Source organism: Thunnus thynnus, chromosome 15 (assembly GCF_963924715.1).
Source record: "Thunnus thynnus chromosome 15, fThuThy2.1, whole genome shotgun sequence".
NCBI classification, from domain to species: domain Eukaryota; kingdom Metazoa; phylum Chordata; class Actinopteri; order Scombriformes; family Scombridae; genus Thunnus; species Thunnus thynnus.
The window spans coordinates 13,252,235-13,275,748 of record NC_089531.1 but is presented as its reverse complement, the minus strand read 5'-3'; the positions used below and the strand labels follow the sequence as shown (position 1 = coordinate 13,275,748).

Here is a 23,514-nt window from a genome sequence, read left to right as displayed (position 1 = left end):
TCTAACATCCTTGTGTTAAAATATAATGCATTTTTTCTGACAAAACTGTGAAATGCTGTGAAATATGACATGAGTATTTTCATTTGCAATTAATCTGCCAATTATTTTCTAAATTGATCACTCATTTAGTCTATAAAATAGCATTCAAAATTTTTCAGAGCCAGTGGTGATGTCTTCAATTTGCTTGTTTTGTCTGACCAACAGTCCAAAACCTAAAAAGATTTTCAATCCTCACATTTGAGAAGCTGAAACCAGAGATTGTTTCGTCTTTTTGCTTGAAAAATTACAGAAATGATTATTTGATTATGTAAATAATTTTCTGTCAATCAGCTAATTGACTAACTGTTGTAGCTCTACTTTGAAATAAAAGGAACAAAACAAGAAATCCCCTTTAACACAGGATGACTTGCACTCCTTTAAGGCTCACACAGCACAGTAGAAATTATAATACGTAAAAGTTACAACAAATAAACTGAAACTAGAACATGTATTGCATTTTAGTTTGGAAAAAGTTTTTAAAAAAGTAAGAAAATGAGAAAAGAATATAATATACCTCTTTTTATTGTACACTTGTTTCAAAATTTACTTAAGATATCTGTCAAAAACTTGGGGGAAAGCTTACAAAGCTCTGCACCGCATGTCAAATTTTACCAGCAGCTTAATAAACATAACCTAAAATTAATAGCATCCTCAAATTGCTGCTTGCACTTTAAAAGTGACATATTTAAAATGTAATAACACCATCAAAATGTCACTGAGAGAATATAATCAACAGGCAACATAGCCAAGAGCAACAAAGAGAAATGTGGAATGCTTCCAAATTTAAGCTATAGCGATTCTTCCCATAGGAATGTACAATAGATGCAAGCACAGGCAAGCATATGAAATACTATTCAAATCATTACAGCAGCAGAGGCACAAAACAGAAAATATGCAATGATGACATCAAGCGAAAATTGAGATACAGCTCATTTTTAAGGCTTTTGAGTGAAAACATGCACATGGACCGAGCTAAACACAAAGCAATATGTTAAACCACATTAAATAATGTGGTTGTTAAAGTAGAAAAAGGGAGAAAATTAATCTGTGAGGACACACAGTGCTACTGTACGTATATTTGATTGTCTCGAGTAACAGCTACGCACAGCTAATACAGTGTAAAAATGTAGGCTCAGTATTAAATGGCCTATAATTGTCACATTTAAAAGGTAAAAATGGTAAAACAATACACCACTTTCAATACACAAAGAAACACTTAGAGCTGCTCACAACACTGAGAGATGTCACTTATCATGCGCAAGCAAACAGATAAAACCAACAAAGACCGCAACAAAACAAAAATTAGTTATTTTTTGGTTTTAAAGTGGTTTATATTCGTAACTCTGGCATCACTGGAACTAAACTGGAAAAATAATTCGCTACCATATGAGCTCTGAGCATAAACCTTTGCTACCACAGTAAATATACTCAATACAATGAACACAGTAAAAATCTCTTTTGAAAACATGATTCAAGCTGAACATGTACATGAAGTAAACCCTTTTATTTGAGTGTAATAGTACCTCTTCTCTTCAACATAACAGAGAAACAAAAGACAGATAAAACATGAAAGTAGTGAAGCAATCACAATCACAGCTGAAGGCTCAAAGATGCAATCTAATTATCCTGACAACCTGTCTCTGTTGGACTGCCGCGCTAAAAATAAAAAACTGAGAACTACTGCAAGGCAAGTTTGAAGTGCATGGCAACTGAGTTCTTCACACAAGCGAGTCCGTGATGCCCTGAGTACCATCCTCTGACTATAAGTTTATGCACTGAAAAACAAAAGCAGCTCTTTTTCTGCTTGCCCTCGTCCTCCTCTAGCAGTTGGTGGTCTGTAGGTGGCTCTCGTTCAGGATGGAGGTGATGTTTGCGTCATAGAAACCGTCCTCGTCCTCAGAGCTTAAAGCTGAGGAGCCCAGGGCTGCACGATGTGTTTGCTGCACCTTCCGCCTGTGAAAAATCAGGAAAACATCAGCAAATCCAACAACATTGACTCAATGAGCACATGTCCAGGTAGTTACTATAGAGTGCCACCTAGTGGAAAGAAGAAATTGAGCATATCTATAAAAAGTCATCTTACATTGTGTGTGGAACAAAAGAGTTCCCAAATGTGTGAAAATAAGTTGACTTTTTTGTACTTTAGCTCATTCTCCAGCGCTGTGACTTTGGCCTGCAGTGCCTCCTGTAGTTCCTGCTGCTCCTCCAAGTCTCTGAGGACCTTACGGCGGACCCCCTCCAGACGCTCCACCTCTCCCTCGCTCTCGTCCACCTGCCGTTTCAAGGCCTTCACACGCAGAGACAGCTGGGAATGGAGAGGGAAAGGCAGGGGGTTAGAGGGGAACAGAGGAGGTCACAGGTGAAGACGTGGGCCACGAGGGATGAGAAGGGGTAGAAGGTGGACAGGAAAGTGGGTAGAGGGGTATGTAGGGTTGTAGGCCAGCAGCTAAGACGGTTGAACATCCATAAAAAAAAGGCTGGGGCGGCAGGAAGATGATAGGGGGGAGAGAGGTCAGGGAGCGTTCTGGTGTCCGAGTGAGGTTGGGTTTGGGTTAGGAGGGATACAGATGAGATTAGCTTGTTGTAAAAGAAGCAGTTAACGTCTGTTTGAACTCTGTCAATGATTAAACGGCAGGTGCAGGTCCAACAGTATCTACATATTATTCTTACTACAAAATGAAAGGCAAGTGAATTAGTGCTAACACAGAGTCAGGAAGCATGAGACAAAAATTTTACCCATCTGACGTTTGAAGGAATAGTTCTACATTTTTGGTAATACATTTATTCACTTTTTTGCCAAGAACTCTTATGTCTGTATGGAAAATATGTAGCTAGAGCCAGCAGCTGCTTAGCTTAGCTTAGCATAAAGACTGGAAACAGGTGGAAACAGCTAGCCTGGCTTAAAAACCGAGATGTAACATGTTTATTAATGAGCTTTAGAGGTGCACACAGACTGTTTCTGGTCTTTATGCTAGTAAATTAAGCTAACTGGCTGCTAGTGGTAGCTTTATATTCACATTATAAACATGAGAGTTGTATTGATCTTCTCATCTCACACTCAGTATAATTTCCAGTCAAACTATTCCTTTTGTTTGATTATCAGTATTTATAATTCAAACATGATTAACCACTAAAACATACAATAAAGATTATTAGCATGCAAATCTTAAAATTTACCTGATCTCTCTGCTCAACATGCTGGTTTCTCTCCTGGTCTAGTGTGGCGTTCAGCTCCTTCAGTTTCCTCTCCATTCGTCTCTGAGAGGCCTGGATGCTGCTTTTCTCTCTGAGTGCAGAAGATCAGAATTCATACAATATAACAACAATACAAAAATATCTTCAAGGATAATTTTTATTTAAAGATGGGAATTCACCTGAATGGGCCTTAGAATAATTTTTCTTTACTCTCTCCACTTCCCAGGTGTTCTTTGTGAGTATGGGAGCTGATTTTTGTTACTTTGACTCATCAGAATACTTCTAAAATAAAGTAGGTCTCCACAGATAGTTTCTTTTTTTGACTCTTCATGAGTCTTCAGTCATACCTTTCCTCACTGCGCAGCCTCTCCTCCAACTCCTGAATTTTGTTTTCTAGCAGAGTGATCCCAGCTGAGGGACGAGTCTGTCCCTCCATGTCCGCCACGCGAGACTTCAGCTCCTTCACCTGCAAGGGGGAGCGATATGGTGACGTTGGCAAACTGCACATTTTACAAAAAGCTGTTTTAAATCTCTTGTGTGTACCTGTCTCTCTAGTGCACTCTTGTCCATCTCCAGGTCATGTCTCGCCGAACGCTCCTGCATCAGCTCTGAACGAAGCTGGTCCACCTGAGGAGAGAAAAGTAGAAGAGGAGACAGTGTAAGTAAACCAAACAGCTCTTATCAGTTTTACCATAACACAGGAATACCTCCAGCTAATTTGCATGTGTATTCAAATACTTTTATGTGGGTGTGTTTTTAGCACCTGGTCTCTGCTGCGTGTGATGCGGTCATTCAGAAGCTCCACGCTGCTTCTCTCCTCATCCAGCTCGATCTCCAGTGTCTTTATTTTATCCTGTGAACACACACAAAAATATAAAAACATACTGTATCATATTTCTTTTAATCTTGTCAATCTGCCTGTACTCAAAGCTACTTGATACCTCACATGCATGACTCCCCTCAGCTCATTTTCTTTCCCCTTAAACTCCCTTTTCTGACACGTCACTGTATCCCTGATTTACTCCTACACCATCTTTAGATCCCCAGTTCTCGACCTTTGACCCACTCCGCCGGCGGGAGGCTCACCTCCAGGCCCCTGACCTCCCTGGTGCGGTCAGTGTAGGTGCTCTTCTCCGTTTCTAGTTCGCTCTCCAAGTGTTTGAGACGGTTGTTAAGAAGGTCTCTCTCCAACTGGGCACTGTCTCTCTCCTCGCTGCACACCAGTAGCTCCTTCTTCAGACGAGAAACCTGAAGTAAAACACAGGGCATCATTATATATGATGTTTTTGGGAAGATTTGCGCTCATTGTCCTGCATTTTCTGCCTTCATAATCCCCCTCAACCCACACTGAGAGAAACTTGCATACAATATCAAATTACATTAAGTATATACAGTATAATAAGATATTCTTTCATGCATGTTTTAAGCACTTTTCATCCTCATAGAGCTTCTGTCCTGTAAGATACTTTTTTATCTCCAGTTTTGTTTCTCTCCCCTACACTCCTAAAAACATTACCAAAAATATATCACATAGTAACACTTGTAATATCACCTTATATACTCTTTAAAAAGTGCTAAAACGCCTTTAAAAGTCTTTTGAAAATAAAGAAAAACAGTCTAACAGTTTGGTTTCAGCTGAACAAAAACATTTTGGAATATTTTATTATATTTCAGAAGTTCTGGGTTTTCTCACAGAAACAGCTTTACATTTCTCTTTCATCCCTGATTCTCTATTTTAATATTTCAACATTTCTCACCTCCTCCTGCTGGGCCTTGAGGTTGCTCTGAGCTCTCTGCAGCTCAGCCAGCCTGTCCTTGTTGTTGCGTTGAGCCTCCAGCAAGTCCTTCCTCGAGCGCTCCCTGTACTCGTCAAGTTGTGTTTGCAGGGTGGCCACTGACTGACGGGAGTCCCCCATCATCATCTCCATCTGACAGCGGAGGAAGTAGAAGGAGAGAAATTGAGATGAATGACAACATCTGTACATACCAGTGAACTGAGATGTCAATCTCACACACTCACAAACCTCTTTGTTAATCTTCTCCAGAGCTCGGTCCAGCAGCCTCTTCTGCTCCTCCAGGTCACTCTTGCCCCTTCGTAGCGCCTCTCTCTCTAGGTCCCTCTCCTCCAGGCGTCGGGTCAGCTCGTCCCTCTCTTTGCTCAGGCGGGTGGATCCTCTCTTGGCCTCCTCCAGCTGAGACTTCAGGGAGCGGTTCTCATCCTCCAGGGCTTCCACCACCTCCTCGGTGTCTGCGCTCCTGGACACACTGGAGTGAAGCCTCGTCTGGAAAATGAAAAAACATACACTTATGTGCATGAGTTTATAGCAAGTGGACTAATGTGTGTTTTTATTACTGTAGGTAACGTATATTTTATAAGGTCATTCATGAGTCTTGCATCTTATTAGGACATGTGCATGTTCAGATTACACTTCTTTAAATTTCATTGTCATGGTCATTGCATTCAAACCATAGATTCAAACTCAAAGTTTACTCCTTACTCTTGTCATGTGTTATTTTTGAACATCCTTGCACCTATAGTGACCTTTGCACGACTATGCTCTTCTCACAATCATTTAATCTAATACCTTGCTGTTCCAACATGTATGCCGCACAATGCACATCTCGTGCAAATTTATCTCAGAGGGATTATTTTCTGAGCTCACACGTTTGAGTTTTTCCTTGAATCTAATTTACTTCAAATCTCTTCGGGTGAAAATAGAGCCTGTGTGGGAGGCCATTTGCTCTGTTCTTGTATAGTGTGGCTGTTTACATGATTTTGTGTGCATTTGTGTGTACAGCTCTTGTGCAGTACCATGCGGGCCAGCCTCTCTCTGAGGCGAGTGTTTGCCTCCTGGAGCTCCAGGTTGGTGTCCACCGCTGTCCTTCCTGAAGAAGCTGACGACTGTTTTAAAGAAGAGAAACATTCATTCTTTTTTTTTTTAAATTTATCCAAACAAAAACTATAATCTCTTGTTTATATTATACATTAAATCCATTTCAGCGATGCAAGAGGTGTTCGTATTATTTTCACGCCATCAGTGTAATTTCTTTTCCACAGAACCCCCCAGATGTTGCTTCACCTCCTTTGCCTTCTCGAGAGCCTTTTCCAGCTTGGCCTTGTCTTTCTGCGACTGCTCCTTCATCCCGCTGATCTCCGACAGCAGCTCGGCCTCCCGCTCTCCACTTGCTTTCTTCAGGGCTTGAAGTGCTGTGCTCTTCGCGTCTAACTCGCTCTTTTGTTTGTCCAGATCGGCGCGGGCCCGCTTCAGATCGTCATGGCAACGCTGAAGCTCCTTGGGATAAGTAATCAGAGATGAATAATGTGTGTGAGTAAGAGGAATGTGCCAGGGCGTATTACAATGTGTTAATATGAGTATGGGGTATGTATGTGTGTGTGTGTGTGTGTGTGTGTGTGTGCAAGAAAGATGAATGAAATTGATGAGAAGTGATTTTCAGCTACAGGAAAACCCACGGCTGCATTACTACCCCGACAGATTATAAAAAAAAAACACTGTAAAACAGAGAAGATGAGCCCCTGCATTTCACCCACACATCGAGCATAATCTGCCGCGTGACTGACATGTGAAGTACCTCTGCTAAAGCACTGTTATCATCAGACGCAGGCATTTTTTTCTTCATGGCGAGCAGCGAATCCTGAAGATCCTTCAGCTCACCCTCAAATTCCTCCTTCTCCTGACGAGATTTCAGCAGCCTGCAGGAAGAAAGAAGACCTTAAAGAACACACAGTGGAAACGGTTGCTCTATATACTACAGTACACATATGCACACACACTGCAAGACCATGAGCACAAACACACATGTGCGCACACCAAAGATAGCAGCGACAAACGCCAAACAAAGCACAAAGGAGTGAAACTACTGCTTTAATCTATTAAAAAAAGTCACCACATCCAGATTTCGCCTTTTGATTTAAGTTGAAGATTTTGATTGACCCTAAATTGAGATACACCACTTACTTATGTATTCAAAATCAATAATGTTCATAAGAAAATCAAAATGTGTGAATGGATGATTGACAAACAAACAAACACAAAAAAGACTGACCATAAACAAGCCAGTTTTTCAATGTTGATTCGTTTGAAAGATTGACATGATTGGGTCATTATCACTGGATTATGGTTAGTAAGGGTTCACCAATCTAATGATCAAAACATCATCAGACACAAAATCCACTCTGATATATGAGCTTTTCAAGTGAATTTCAAGGAACATATCTCAAGTTCAGATTTGCTGATTTGAAACTAGGCTAAATCTACTCAAACCAAACACAGTGAGACTGATTCTCTCTCTCACATTTGACCGCTGAAGCGCTTCCCGTTCCTGCCGAATGGAAAGTCAAGTGAAAGAGTGCATGCATTAAAAAATAACTCAGGAGAAATGTCGTATTGCACGACTGAATCAAAAAAAGTTCTCACAGTATTTTCAGTACATCCACATACAGTTTTCAATGTGCAGTTTAGACTATTTGAACTAATGATTCAAAAAATTATATAAAAAAAAGATAAATAAATAAAATCTAATGCAACAGAGTGTGTTTGATGCTTGGCCAAGGCTGGAATATGTTACAACTGCAACTACAAAGCCTGTTTTAAGAGATACTGTAGCCTTACTGCTGATGTGTACATTTGCCTATTTATGGTTACAAAGCAATGGTACAGCTCTATAATCTACTTGGTTCAGCTCATGAGCTCAGAATTATACGGTTCTATCTGATATCTTTAAAATAATTAATTTATCCACATATTCATGGTCGTACTTTGTGCTTGTGTGCTTTTTTTTTTTTTAAAGAACTCTTTGATGTTAGACACTGAAAAAGATACAGAATGTAAAACCTACGACGGCAAAACCTTTAAATTCCAAGCTTGCAAATTGACTCATACAGTTATCTAACACCAAAAGTCACAAAATGTTGGTAAAATAGTGGTAAATATGGCCATGTTTGCAAAAAAAAAACAACAAACTATTAAATACTGTTGTGTTTCGGTGACATCATGTGATTTATGCTGACCGAACAGGCTCACAAATGCGGTCTATATTTATACAAACATATGACTCATAGACACTAACTCCTCTCTGGTGCTGTCCAGCTCCTTCGCGGTCACTTCCAGCTGCGTCTTCCACTGCTCTCCCTGATCTCTGCAGCTGTCCAGCTCTTCCTCCAGGGTCAGTATAGAGGCATTCACCCTCTCCCGCTCCTCTTCGATCTGCTCCTGGGACTGTCACACACACACACAATTATTATAGAGTTATAGGAGCCAGTGTATAACACAGGTTTATTCCTGAATTTCAAATGCCTTTGTCATTATGGTGACATATAAAAAACAGTTCGCACACCCAAATCTATCCAGTTTTCTTCTAATTCAGTTTCTTTTTCAACAAAAAAACAGATGTTTCAGCTTCTTGCTTTGATCAGAGTTTCTTGATTTTCTAGAGAATACTTCTAGATAAGAAACAAAACCATAAAATATCAGAGAAGATGGAGCATGATACATTTGGCACAAACAGCGATCCAACTACTTTAATCCCAAATAAATCACCTCATCACAAAGCAGCTGTCAACCTGTCTCCTTACTCTCTGCTCTCAGGCTGCAAGCTACTTTTTTCCTGACACTGCTGTTACTGAATAATGATCTATTCCTGTAGATACATATATGATTCAAATTTCCTCGACATCACATCCTACAGTACTCCAAAAATACTCCACTGGTACAAACTGAAACTCTACAGTAGAAACTAGAAAAGTTTTATATGATAATCACAAGCAGCAAAATTCTCTTTTCTAACTTTGCACACTGGGCTCAGACTGACCTTCTGATACCCTGGCGAAGTGTTTGAACACTGACTACATGCTGACACATTAAACAGAATGATGAGACAAAGCCTGGATGTATAATAGGGAGATACGACTTCAAAGCACAATTAAATATCACCTTAATAATGCATGCAGGACACAAAGAGTGCCTGACAGGTACAACCTGATTGTTCTCCCAGTGAAGTGCATATCTGTATCTGTACAAAGAGATCCTGTTAGAGACAAAATGCTCTGACGGTTTCTATCTTAAGAGTTCATTAGCAGGCTATGATGTAACAAAAAAAAAGAGAGTTTCAGTTATCAGAAAGTGAGATATTCATCAGCAATGTTTTGCTGTAGCCACTAAAGAGGTTATAAATCCTCCCTGGTTATTTATTCTGTAATCTGCAGGCTTAGTTTGACACTAAAACAATATTATGATGATAATCATGTGAAAAAGGGTGAACATTTATCATAAATGATAAATTCTGACATAAATATCAAAACCTCTTATTTTGACAGTGTTGACAATGTCGATCACATGTACAAATGTGGGATTTTTGTGGTTCATTCAAGACTTCCTAGAGTGTAAGAGGTGTTTACTCTACAGTACCAGTCAAAAGTTTGGACACACTTTCTCATTCAAGTGAATGGGAAGGTGTGTCCAAACTTTTGATTGGTTCTGTATGTCTCTATATGCACAAGAGTATTCAGTTTAGTTAAAAGTGTCCTGTTTGTTCTTTGTCCGGTTTATTGAATCACTTGTGTTGGTTCAGTGCAGACAGAGTTACTAAACCAACATATGCTTGTTTTATTAAGATGGTTACTCCAATTGAGATTATAATCTCTTTTCCAGGACACATCGCGTCAAAAACACACCAGGACATGCTTATCCTACATCAAAGGAAATGCACAAAAATACAACTAAAATTATGCAGGAGGTAAAAGCAAAGTCACAACTCACATGGATTAACCTCTCCATTTATTTGGTATAGTATTGATGAAGTTGCAAATTTTATTTAATGTCTTTTAGTTTTACTAAACAATATACGTGTTGTGTACCATTCGTGCACTACTGGGTGAGCCACTTTTAATGTCCCTTGGGTTTTCTTTGCCTTAGCTACACAATTTTTATTCCCTTTATCTCCGTTTTAATCAGTTTTTGCTAGCAGGCTAAGCTTGAAACTACTGAGCTGCTGGTGATTCCAAAAATCAGATTTCTCATTATACTGCACAACAGTTTGATTCTGGTGAGATCTGTTCAAAAATACAAGTTGATTTGATTTCTTTTTGCAAGAAATGGTCTAATAATTTATTTGTGTCAAACTGACTGATTATCTGAACGTCATGGAGAAGTGAACTGACAGAGGATGGTGTCATTCACCTGTGTGACCTGCTCCATGGTTCTTCTCAGGTTCTCCATGTCCTGGCTGTACTGCTCCCTCAGAGCCTCCATCTCTCTGTCATGGCACTCCACCTCCTCCTTCAGCGCCCCCTTCAGGGCCGTCAGCTCCCGCTCCCGCTGGCGTAGTGTGTCGTCCTGGCGCTGACGCAACATGGCGGCTTCGGCCAGGTCTGCCTGCAGAGTCATCACATCCTGCAGAAAGAAATTCAAAGATAGTCAGATAGAATACATTTGTGTATATATATATACACAAATGTATGTACAAATGTGTGTGTGTGTGTGTATGCCTGGAGTATCAGTACCGTCTCCAGTGAGTCTGAGTGAGGTGAGTTTTCTGAAACCCTCCTCAGCTCCTCTTGAAGTTCAGCTAGCTGATCTTCTTGTAGGCGCAAACGAGACTCGGCCCCCTCTCTGGCCATACGCTCCTCGGCTAGCCTACACAAACACACACACACCAATCAATCAGGTAATAGTGAAATTATCCTTTCACAAAAAAGCTGCAGGAGCAATAACTAGAAGCTTAGTGCTGGCTGTTAAGTGCGTATACTATACATCCACATCCACACACGTCCTTACTCATCATGGGCCTGTTGCAAGTCTTTCATGCAGAGTCTGAGTTTCTCCTGGAGCTCCTCAAGGTTCCCCTTTTTCTGGTTCCCATCAGATCCTCCCCTCTGTGCACATAATACACGCACACACACACACACACACAAAGTGTATGAGAGAGACCAAGGGTGAGACAGATGAAAGAGGACAAAGAGAACACAGAGACAAAGAAAGGAGGCCTGGAAACATCGCAACAGAGTGTCACTGTCGACCTTGCAAATACATTATGCACTCTGTATTATCTTGAACCATAAAGGAAAAAAAGCCCTGCATTGGATTCTTTGCCCTAGTTTCTGACAGTCAAAAAATCTTTGGGAGAACAGGCCCTGCCAGCGTGCTCAGACATCGTCAAAAAAGACGAGATCTCCCCACATAAGCAACTCTTTCTGACACGCTGCAGGGGAGCTGGAGCCGAGGCTCGTTTGTCGCCCACACCACTCCGCTGTTTGTCAAGGCTCCCTCTCACTGAAAAGAAGGTATAAGCGCAGCTCGCCCATGAAACCTCTCTTATCCTCCTACACACTCATTACAGGGACGCACACACAGACACAGAAGAGGGAGAAGGAGACAAAGCTAGGCTTCTGCTCCTCAGGGGACCTCGAATTTCTGTTACTACTTATCAGTGATGGATCATAAAGATATATTTTGTACAGATTTGTTTCATTTTCTTCTTGTCCCCTCCCCCCCGCAGGACAGTTTATAGATAATCCCGTTCTGGGACATCTCAGTTTCTCTCTGTCCTCACAGAGATAATTAACAGAAGATAACACAATTGAGAATACGTGTGAGATCTTTTGAGCACTTTGAGTGAATTGCATCAGCTGTAGCCTTATGTGCATAATTATGTATTGCAAACCAGATTCAATAAAAGCCTGGTCTAACATAAAAGCCTGAATTGGTGTCAATGAACCTCTGCTAACATCCAGTCCTTTGTCATTTACATGGTGTTCACTCTGCACACCACCGTATACATTATATTATATATCAGTTGCTTTGGACTCAGGTAACCTAACACTCCAGCATCAGATCCTCAATTAACCAGAGGAACAAACAGAGTGTCAGTGCATGAACTCCATCACTATCCCATTGACAGGCATTAACTGGTAACACTGCAGTGAAAACACACCACAAGCACTCAGAGAGAACCACATACATTAGTGGTACTGAGGGAATGTCAACCTCGCTCCACATTATACTTGTGAGTCAATACGCTTCGAAATGCAAATAACCTTTTGAAATAAAAGGCTAAGCATGTATCCGTATATTAATCTTATATTAATCTCAATTTGGTTGTAACACAAATGCCCCAAAACAGTCTTTGTTTTGATGACATGTTAATCTGGTCCTGCACTGATCTTATGTTTTGGTTTTATACAGACAAAAGCAATGTTTTGGTTTAGAGGCAGAGCTGGAGAAGAAATAGCCTTAGGCAGAAAAACTGTGTAAACCCCTTCACCCTGCAGTCTGATGCTGTATGTGGACGTCTCAGTAGCTGTTTTTGCTTCTGAAGAGTCTGAGATGACTGCTGGTAGAGATATCAGCCACTAAATTTACTAAGATGGAGAGCATGGCTATGGATATTAAACACTTTGTATAAAAGAACCCCTAGGAGAAGGATCTGTCTCAGCCGGCAAGCCAACCCCCAGCTGGTGCAGGGTTCCAGTCCAACTTAATTATTGATGCCTCTCAATGACTGCAACCCTCAACACGCTAGGACCTCAACAGCTTTCCTCTGCAGGTGCATTGTTGCCAAGAGACAAGACAGGCAAATAATTCACAGACAGTCATGGTCACACACACACACTGAGAAGTACATAATAAGGGATCATACATAATCAAGTGCATGTAATACGAGAAGGTAGGGGCACAAAGGAATAACGTCTTTATGTAGATTTATGCAAAAGGCTGCAAATTTAAAGGACGTATGCTCAAAAAAAAACACAATCCATTTTAACAAGATGTTACAAGAACACACAGGAGCAGAGGTGCCCCTTCATTTTCATATTTTATGGCCTGTAAAAGAGGATCCTCTAAGACAAAGTGGATGAAATAGAAACTTCATATCCTCAGCAACAGAAAAGAGGACAGGGTGCCAACCATCTGTTAGCTTCATTACAAGAACAGCCCTGTTCAGAAGAAGACACACCAGACACTCAAACCTTTTGTTTGATCAACATGCTGAACCTGCACACCACAAAACCTAATTAGAACATGTACCTGCTTAGCTTTCTGTGAAGTGGCAAGCTTTTAGGTTAGATGGCTGCAAAATATACTATACTACTAGTACTTTTAATGCAGCTGCTGCTACTATTACTTCAACTGCAGCCACACTAACAGCTATATTCAAAGAAGTCAGGGTTTGCATAAAAGGTCTGCTCTATCATCAATAACTTCGTAGTTTGAACCATATTATTTAAATACAATCTAAAAGAGTTTATTCTCGTTCACTGTCTAGCTGCTACTCTTATAGCTTGTATATCAGTTTCAAAGAGTTCAACAGGTTGCAACCAGCAGCCAGTTAGCTCAGCTTAACACAAAGACTAGAAACAGGGGTAAACTGCTACCGTAGCTCAATCCAAAGGTAACAAAATCCAACTACCAGTACCTCTGAAGGTCACTGATAAACATGTTATATCTTGTTTGTTTAATCTATACAAAAGCTGGGGTGTAAAAATGACGTGTTGTGGTTTTACAGGAGGTCAGCTGCTGTACACTTCAAGGAAGTACCTGGCTGAGTAACTAATAAGGTATATTATGTCATTAATTGTTGAGCTTTAGAGGCACTGGTAGGTTGATTTTGTTACCTTGTGACATGTTTCATACCTATCACAGGTTAGCTGTTTTTCCTGTTTCCAGTCTTTGTGCTAAGCTAAGCTAACTGGTTGCTGACTGTAGCTTCATATTTACCATATGAGAGTGGTATCAATCTTCTCATCTAACTCTCAGGAAGAAAGCGAGAAATCAAAATGTCAAACCATTCCTTTAAAAAGTCACAATCTGTAACCCAAATGTAAACAAAAAGGTCACCTCCTCATATAAATTCAAAACACAAGATTGGAACTTGATATTATTCTCAAATTGATTGAAATATTTTAATACAAGGACTAACAGTAGAGGAACATTTTCAACTCAAAGATCCAAGCCTTTTCTGAGCTTTCAACCACATGTCATGCTCTTCATCTTCATCATAAATGGAAGTGGCTCAAGTGTTATTATGTGACCTACTAAAAGTGTGGAACACCTGAGCTAGTTCTGTTCAGAAAAAGCTAATAAGTTTACCTTTGAGTTGACATTATTTGCAGCGCATACTTTTTCTAAATTCAAGAATTAACTTCCATGCTTGTTTTCAACACGTTGCTCTTATTAATGTTTTCTTTCCCAAAATTTATGAGTAAATCTCTGTATGTGAAAGTACTTCATATTTACTTGGTCAAACAGATTAAGGATTAGGGCTTTAAGGTCTTGTCATACCTTTAAACTGCCAGTTGTCTCATAGACACTGTTGACCTGTCTTTTGAGGGATCCCTCACTCTCACTGGGGCTGATGAGGAAACAGTGGACAGAGGATTAGATTGGATTGATTATACTGTATGTATTCATATAACAATGACTCTCGCAAATCAGTGTATCATGCTTGTAGTTTTATTTACCTCTCTTTGAGGGAGTTGGAAACAATTTGCTTAGCTTGAGCTTCCTCCGCACTGATAACCTCTTTGTTTTGACTGAAACTCCTCGGAGGTATCTCCTTCAAAGAGAAAGTGAGCAAGGTAAGATAACAGACACAAAACAAAGAAGCAATTTAATACCTTCAAATAGCACATCATCTCTGCATCGCTTGCACTTACTGGCTTTTTTGCCACAGCTGGAGGGGTGTCCTTGGCAACAAACTTCCCTGGTGACTTAAAGCTCGGCTTGGGGGCCTCTTGTGCCGTCACCTTGACAACAGATGCAGGGCTCCTTCCCAGGCTACCGCTCGCTGGGGCAGATGATGCCAACGAATTAGAGGAAGAAGACAGAGGAAAGGCGTAGGGATTCAGAGTCGGAGAGGTAGGAGAGGGAAGGGAAACCTCAGGCTGAACATCTTTTCGGGCATCAAGACTTCTGGACCTCCTGCGTTCGTCAAACCTGAGCCGCTGCCTCGCTCCCGGGCGGCCTCTGGTCTGCGGGGTGCTGCCCGGCGTTCCGCTGTTGAACTTGCTGATGAGCTTGTTGATGGGAGCCAGGGAGTTGGTGTCGATTGCTGGGGCAGGATTTTCATCAGTTGACGCTGGAGGCTCAGGGAACGACTCTAAAGGCGACGCTGTACTTTGTTTTTTCCCACTGTATCGTCCCAGAGAGCCAGTAAAACCCACGCCGTTTTGTTTGACCCTTTGGGCTCCCACACCGTTTATTTTGACCGGTTTTAATCCTGCCTCATTATACTCCTCATTACTAGTCCGATCTTTATTTTTCTCCGCTTCACTGGCTGTTGCTTTGAGTTGGGGTTCAGGTGTTGACCTCTCTACCTGTCCTCCTCTGCCAGTCCCGCCCTCCTCCTCCCCTTGAGTTCCTGCTTGCCCGTCCCCCGGGGGTCTTTTAAGAGGGCTCCCGAAAATCTCCCCATCCTCATCCTCTGCTGGAGAAACAGGGGAGCGAGTTGTATTTATAGGAGCGCCGTAGGGGTTTGTGAATTCTGCTGGTTCTTTGCTTTTGGGGAGGCTGTTGTAGGGTGAGGGTGGCCCTGAGCTGGGGGTCGGAGTGTTTAGCTGAACGCCATACGAGTCACCTTTCTCACCATCTTTCAGGACCACATAAGGCTGCCCAGAGATCCCCTGAACCCGCACTGCCACCCCGTATTTACTAGAGGGAGGAGTTGCACTGATGTTTCCTTTGGATTTTTCAGGATAACCTCCGCCTGTGTCATGGAGATCCTTGATGAAGCGGATCTGAACGCCATAGTCCACAAGTGGCTTCCTATCAGTGGAGAGGGTGCTCATGTTGACTTCCTGGTTTCTGTACAGACAGTCTGGGCAGACAGGGAACAGCAGAAATGCAAATCAGGTGAATCAGTGGAACAAGTTGCAAAGTACACTGAACATGAAAGTCTAGATGTTAAGACCTTTTTTTAAAAATCTGCAGAGGATTAAATTCTCACTGACCCCGTAGGTTCTAGTATGATGTGCTTCAGTCCTTTTTGTTTTTGTATTTCATTTCTTGCTACTTCCAAGCTTTACACACAACAACCACTGCTTTTTTAAAAACTTTTATCACATCTATTTCCTTGTTTTTTTGTGTAAATCCACCACTTCTCCCTAGGGAGAGTCACTCTGACTCTGCTGAAATATCACATTACTGGTATATTTTGATGAAGCTGTCATCTTCTCTCGCTGCTCTACAGGCTAAATTCCTTCTTAACCAGATTTAATTGTTTTCATGCCATGCCAAATATGCCACTGGGGCACTAAGAACCTCTTTGTACAGGTTGAGGCCTACTTTTTTTTCCAGTGGGTGTGTTCAGAGAGCAGGAAAAACAAGGAATAGGAGTACGAGAGGGTATGCATGAGACACCTCGGACAAAATAATCAGTTATTTGTACACTGCCTCTTATTTAAATACAGTAGGCATGCTGAAGTACAGCTGAGTTAATGGTTGCTATGTATTTGAACAGGTGGAAAACAGAGAGGGTGAGAGAGATCTCAATGTCACTATTGATGGCCACAGTAGCAAACAAACCCCTGATACAGTGGCATGTTTTACTGACAGACTTTTAATACTGGGTTCAATGATACCAAATCTTTATTGCTGTTTTGAATTTACATGGGGCAGCAGCTAACAATTATTTTCATTATTGACTCATCTGCAGCTTATTTTCTCACAGTTGCTTGGTTTTGTCCAAGTTCAGAAAATAATAAAAATACAAAAAATGTATCAGAACCCAAGATGATATGTTCAAGTTCCTTGTTTTTTCCAACAATCAGTCCATAACCTCCCAAAATATCCACTTTACTATCCCATATGACAAAGAAAAACATCAAATTCTCATATTTGAGACGGTAGAAGTAGCAAAGTTTAGCATTTTTGCTTGAAAAACGAAATAAATGAAAGAAGTGGTCTTTAATTTTCAGTTGATACCCTAATTGCTTCATTGTGAACTGTTTCAGATCTGAATTTAAACAACACAATCAGTCATATTGTAAGCAGTACACTCTAATCAAGGGTTTGTTCTTTTATATAATATCACTGTTGAGATAAATGGAGGTATATTTTATGTAGAGCTGAAATGATTAGTCACTATATTTGTCCTATTTGCACTATACTTGTTATTATTGTTTTTTTTGTTATTGTGTTGTGTTGTTATGCCTTGTTATTGTTCCCCCCGGCCCCCCGCTTAGCTTAACTTGTAAATATTTAAGTTCTTAGTTTTTTTTTTAGTATTTTCTTTTATCCAAGTATTTTTTAAATCTTTGTTGTTGTGTAGTACTTGTATATGCCATCACCAGGGTCTGAGAAATGGCATTTCATTCCTCTATATATTTGGTAAATATGGCAGAATTGACAATAAGGTTGACTTTGACTTCATCAATTAATCAATCAACAGACACATAATTGTATTACTATTTTCATCAATGATTAATTGTCTCATTTTTCAAGCACAAATATCAAAATGATTAAAATAGTTGCCGTTCAACGATTAATCAAACTGTTTCAGCTCTATATTTTAACAACCCAGTCTGTCATATTGTAAGAAACGTACTCTAAGCATGTCCACCTTCTATACTCTGAAAATGAGCCTGGTGATGAACACTATGAGAAGGTGAATACTCCTCCTATTGTCCAGGCTCTGTGGAGCATTAAACACTAGGGGCTATGTCAGGAATGGGCCTCCTCTCTCTCTCTCTGCCTTTGCCAGAGTCTCCCCAGTCACCAGACTTCAGAGTAGAGTCACTCAGGCGTAGACTGTTTACTTTGAGCTGTGCAGGCACACACACAACAGCCCAAGCTTATGCACGCACACACACACACACACAAACACACACACACACACGGTCGCAGGTAGTTGATCTAACAAGCATCGTTCCTTTCAGTGGCTCTATATGTGGCAAGAAAGTACTAAATAATATACAGTCACATCATCACATAATAGCTTCATAACATGCAGTAAATGTTATTTCTCTTGCATACATTTTCATCTTTAAGCGCTGCTGAGCTGAGAGTTCGCCATCACACTCCGACTCCAGCCTGTTTCATTTGTCCGTACCACCTATAGCAATCCCAGATGTGACTCTCACAGGAATTAAAATGTAACCGACAATCGGTTAAAGTGTAACACGCAGCACCTCGACCAGCAGCGAGGTTAGATTAGTGAATCAAAGTCAGCCTTTGTCTTCTTCTAAAAAACATTCTTAGGATTCCAGACGCTCCCTTTACACTCGGCATTGCGCGTGGTTTGCATTTGTATAATAAGGACAGATTAAGAGGAAACTGAGAATTAGGGCAGCATCAACTGTAAAAGCTGCCTTACACGTTCTGAAAACTGTCCTTATATGCAGTAAATAAAAAAGTGAGGAGACTAGTTAAAAGATGACGAACCGGAGACTAAAAATACGGGGAAAAACAAATTAATTCTCTCGTCTAACATAAAAACGAGTAACCTGGTTTGCCAGGATGTTGAATTCTGGACATCAAAACAACGGAAGGTTAAAAATTTGGATATATGATCGTCTATTTTCACTGCAGTCAGGTGCTCACTGGTCACACTGAAAGCCCCCAGGTATAAATATGTTCCTTGAGCAAATACACACATGTTCAGCAACCGGTAGCCGAGCACTGCGGGGCGACAACTGGTTCACCTCCTCTCATGCTCTTTCTCTCTCTCTCTCTCTCTCTTGTCACAAGGAATGGCTGTGTCAACAGAGACAGGAATGTCACCAGACGGGCCTATCTGCCATCACTCTTCCCTTTCTCCTCACACAGCCACTTCTCATTTTCCTCTAGCCCCGTTCCTGCACCCCTCTCTGCTTCTTACCGCGCTCTGAGCTTCAACTTTCTCCCTCAGTTTCTCATGCCCTTGGGTAACTGAACAAGAATACATGTTACTTTGATGCTATAGGGCTGGGTAATGTGCTTGAAATATTCAGAGGACTGGGAACTTAAACCATTAGTCGAGCAATCAATCAACAGTGAATTAATTGGCAACCTTTTTGATAATTGTTTAGGTCATTTATCAAGTAAAATCTTTAAGATTTGAAGCTTTTCTCTGCTTTATATCCTTGTAAATTTAATATCTTTGAGGTTTTGTACTGTAAAGAAGACAAAGACAGCAATGTGAAGATGTTACCTTGAGCTCTGGGATTTTGTGATGGGCATTTTTCACCATTTCTGACATTTTACAGCCTATTAATAGATTAATTGATAGTGAAAACAATAATTTCCTGCAGCCTTAAAGATTTCTGAAATGATATATAAATCCTAAAAATATATCAAATATCAGCACAATCAGATAATGATCAGATAAAGCATAACAATCACATGTGTTAAAGAATCAACTTTTTTTATTTGTAATGGTGTGAAATAAGTCATTTATATAACTGAATTTTAATAAAGGAAAATCACAATATGGACATATGGCCATCCAATTCCACTAAAATCCCTATTTGACACCCAAAAACATGTCACATCGATACCTAAGAAGTTGTTTTTGGGTTGATATAGTACAAACAAAAGCCCCACTAGACAAACTATTCTTGTCACCACTATTGTTAGGGGCAGGTTCCCTTGTGTAAAATAGAAACAACATGATAATGGAGTCCCTCATTAAAAGGTACATGTTTACCCAAACACCTCAAAGTGAACTTGGAGTGTGTGCCCCCAAGCACACATTTTAGGTCAGGGCTATTTCTGGAGCCATTTATTTCACATGTAACTGAGCAAAAAAAAAAAAAAAAAAAAAAATAGCAGGAAACAACAGCAGCTTAAATAGCTGTGAATTATCAGCTTTAAACTAAAGTGTTGGCCAGGATATGAGTGACTATCATGAAGCTTATCTGAAATTGCTCGTGTTGACATAACAATGTACAGGTAGCCAAATAGAAAGACTACATTGTGTTTTCTCAGACTTGAGATTATTTACGCAACTCGACTCATATATTGAATAATATCACTTTCAAATTCATATCAACAAGTCAGATAAAGATACTTCAGTCCGAGGAAGCCATTACAGCTGAACTGCACCTGTCTACTCCTGGATTAATTGCGTCACACCCACCTATCCGGTCAGTCAGTATCGGTGCGCGTCGAAACCAGCGGGCTTGTTTACATGCGCCTGGGGGGACCACGAACCGAGCAACAAGAAAGATAAACAACCGACCCACCTGCCTCGCGACGACCCGCATCCTATTTGAAGCTTTTACCTGCTGTAATAACCTCTCATATCCTCTTTACGCGCCGCATGTCGGATCCAATTATAGACCAGCACACAGAGCCGCATCTAAAACCTCTGAAAGCGAGCAACAAAAGGCTTTCCCCCCACCGCCCGGTGCTTGTTTTCGGTCATTATCGTTGAGCAGTGAAAGCTGAGCATGGGAAGACGGCTGCCAAATCCAATCACAAAGCCACAGGTGTCCATCTCTGCTTATCCAAATGTTGGAAAACGCCCGCTCAGCAAAACCGGGGTTTACAGTATTGCTCATATACTTTTCCCACTTGTAATAAACAAGCGTGGATATACAGTAAATTAGGCAGCAGCTGTGTTAATTTCAGACTAGGCTACTTATTCTACTGCACCTGCAAAGATGATCCAAATCTAGAAATATTCCTCCTTCTTCCCAGAAGTCCCGAGTCTTCTTACAGCAGCAGCAGCAGCGGCTCTGTACAGTGTTGGTGGGATGAGAAGATCAATGAAGAGTCTGAGGACATCGGGAAATTCTCCCCCCGCTACCAGTGCAACCTGTTGCCAGCACGTCGGATAGTCATCGTCCCGCCTCAGGACCCGCTTCATTGGTGGGAGGCTCCCCGAGAGGCGGCGCCTGCTGCGGCCTCAGTTTCATCTCTGTACACGGAGGGTTAATAACAGTGTGTGACCTGTTTCCCAGAGGTGGAACAAGTATTCATATGCTTTACCTAAGTAAAAGTACCAATAAAGCAATGTAAAAATACTCCATTAAAAGTGAAGTCCTGCATGGAAAATCCTACTTATATAAAAGTACTAGTATAGTAAAAGTATTAGCATCAAAATGTACTTAAGTATTGTAGTAAAAGTAGTGATTTTGTCCCTCTGACTGATATATTATTATATATGACATCATTAGTTTATTAATACTGAAGCATCAGTGTTAGAGCAGCATGTTACTGTTGTAGCTGCTGGAGGTGGAGCTAGTTTGAACTACTTTATATACAGTTAACTAGTTTAGTCCAGTGGTTCCCAACCTTGGGGTCGGGCCCCTCCAAAGGGTCACCAGATAAATCTGAGGGGTTGTGAGATGATTATGGGAGAGGAAAGAAGAAAAAACAAAGTTCTGATACACAAATCTGTTTTCAGTATTTGGATATTTTCTCTAATCCTTGATTTTTGGTGAAATATTGGATCATTTGAACATTTCTTGAAATGAAACCATGTGAGAGGTTTAGAGGGAAAAATCACTATTTGGTGGAGCTGTTAACTCATAGACATCTGAAATGTGACCCTGACTACACACTGCTTTTTGTAAGACGACAAAAGCCAAAAAGGTTGGAAACCACTGGTTTCATCTTTAACAATGTCGTGTTTTAAAATCTTGTTATATTATCAATATTTCCCTCTGAAATGTAGAGTGGAAGTATTTGTAGCATCAAATAGAATAAGCACAAGTACCTCAAAATTGTACTTAAGTACAGTACTTGAGTAAATGAACATATTTACTTTCCATCACTGCCGTTTTCACAGCCGTTTTAGTTTGAAAGTGTTTGCATGGCACTAATGGGATATAAATATATCTAACACACACACAGATCACCAGGAGTACTGATCACTGCTGAGCCAAAACTAATTAACTATTGATAAGGAGGTTGCCATGGTAATTTAGTTCCTATAACTACACTGCAGCCTATTTAGATGTTAAATTGCAATTGTAAATATAAAAATAGGTATAAATGACTTTTTTTACACTTTGACTTACTTAGCTAACTCTCTCAACTTTCAGGGTTTTTTTTCTCGTTTTCAAGTCACTTGGATTAATTCTCTATACACAAATATGTTACTCATACTGTATGAATATCACTGTTAAGATAAATGATCTTTTATGCAGAGCTGTAATGATTAGTCAATAAATCAATAAGTAAATCAACAGATAAGTACTTGTCAAGCATTTTGATAAATCAATTAATCGTCTGGAGTCATTTTTTAAGCACAAATACTGAAAAAATGTTTCACATTCTCTGGTTGCAGCTACCTCAAAGGGGGATTTGCTGCTTTTCTTTGTCACTCATTATTTTATATAGAATATCTTTAGTTGTTAAGACTTTTGAACAAAACAAAGACATTTGAAGATGTCATCGTTTGCTTTGGAAAGTTGTGATGAGTATTTTTTCCCACTATTTTCTGACATGTCATTGACTGAATGATGAATTAGCAAACTAATCAATAATGAAAATAATTGTTAGTTGCAGCTCTATTTTCATGTGTCTATGCGAAAACGTCTGTGCAAAAACTTGAGTATGCTTGTAATTTCTTGGAAGAACCAAGTAACTTGACACTAACAGGGACAAAATTGTGAGATTATTTTAATTAGTTGTGTTGACTTGAAATGCAGTTGTTGATTTGCAGAGAAATATCTGAATTCCAGCTCCAATTAAATTCAGGTAAAAACATATTCCTGGTTATTCATCATCAATTAAATACTGGAATCATTTTCTCTATATTTGTTGAATTGCTTGTAGATAAACTGCCCATTTAAGCTGACTGGCTGCACTTACTAAAATACTAAAGGCTCCACTGGCTTAAATGGAATTAATTTGAAGTTCACTCATTGAATGCAGTCTGTATTTTACCTGCGATTAGTGCTAAATTGCATTGTTCTTTCCCAGAAACGTCCTGGAAAATTATTAACAATTTACAGACCTGTAAAATAAAGAGTGTTTTTTTTTCACAACTACAGTATTAAGAATCAAAACAGCCAATTATTCCTCTAAAGGCTTAACAAATTAACTGTGGAAAAAATGTTTAGTCATTTTTTAAATATTGGCTTCACAATAATGTTTAGTAAGCCTTTAAGCCAAAACTGATGGTTTAACACAGCGACCCTCCACAAAAACTTAAAGCAAACTGGCACTAAAACAAAGATTTATCATTCACTACTGTAAATAAAGTTAAATAAGGTTTAGGTTACGACTCAGAATCTGAGCATTATGAAAAAACAAATTACATTGGTATCTGTTTTACTGGGTTTTCCAACCCTCATTTTAATACAACGATTAGCAAACAATTTTTTAAAAAATGAATAAA

At 40.1% G+C, this 23,514-nt stretch overlaps 1 protein-coding gene and 1 long non-coding RNA gene across 4 annotated transcripts; one reads left to right on the top strand and one right to left on the bottom strand.

Annotated features, from left to right (window-relative positions):
• Positions 1–543: 543 nt before the first annotated feature.
• cgnb (cingulin b) lies at positions 544–20,957 on the bottom strand. 3 transcript variants are annotated; one of them, XM_067612704.1, is made up of 21 exons: positions 20,820–20,957; positions 14,903–16,062; positions 14,708–14,802; positions 14,529–14,598; positions 11,028–11,125; positions 10,754–10,886; positions 10,431–10,643; positions 8,323–8,471; positions 7,549–7,575; positions 6,826–6,946; positions 6,315–6,527; positions 6,047–6,136; positions 5,259–5,516; positions 4,992–5,162; positions 4,321–4,482; positions 3,998–4,087; positions 3,778–3,861; positions 3,582–3,700; positions 3,217–3,325; positions 2,181–2,344; positions 544–1,992 (listed from the first exon to the last, which is right to left on the bottom strand). In XM_067612704.1, exons 2-21 carry the CDS (start codon positions 16,031–16,033, stop codon positions 1,860–1,862), a joined length of 3,630 nt encoding a protein of 1,209 aa, XP_067468805.1. In that variant the 5' UTR covers positions 16,034–16,062; positions 20,820–20,957; the 3' UTR covers positions 544–1,859. The 3 variants fall into 3 exon arrangements, with proteins under 3 accessions (XP_067468805.1, XP_067468803.1, XP_067468804.1); XM_067612702.1 differs by lacking the exon at positions 20,820–20,957 and adding an exon at positions 20,302–20,428; XM_067612703.1 differs by lacking the exons at positions 7,549–7,575; positions 20,820–20,957 and adding an exon at positions 20,302–20,428.
• On the top strand, positions 20,562–21,190 carry LOC137198767 (uncharacterized). Its single transcript, XR_010931676.1, has 2 exons — positions 20,562–20,653; positions 20,865–21,190. It is a non-coding gene; the product is annotated as an uncharacterized lncRNA (long non-coding RNA).
• The last annotated feature ends 2,324 nt before the right edge of the window (positions 21,191–23,514 follow it).

Coding starts and splice junctions, on each gene's coding strand:
- cgnb (XM_067612702.1), bottom strand. CDS start 20,428: ATGCGGGTCGTCGCGAGGCAGGTGGGTCGGTTGTTTATCTTTCTTGTT. Junction 7,576..8,322: donor CTGGACAGCACCAGAGAGGA/GTTAGTGTCTAT, acceptor TCCATTCGGCAG/GAACGGGAAGCGCTTCAGCG. Junction 6,947..7,548: donor AAGCGCTTCAGCGGTCAAAT/GTGAGAGAGAGA, acceptor TTCTTCCTGCAG/GCTGCTGAAATCTCGTCAGG.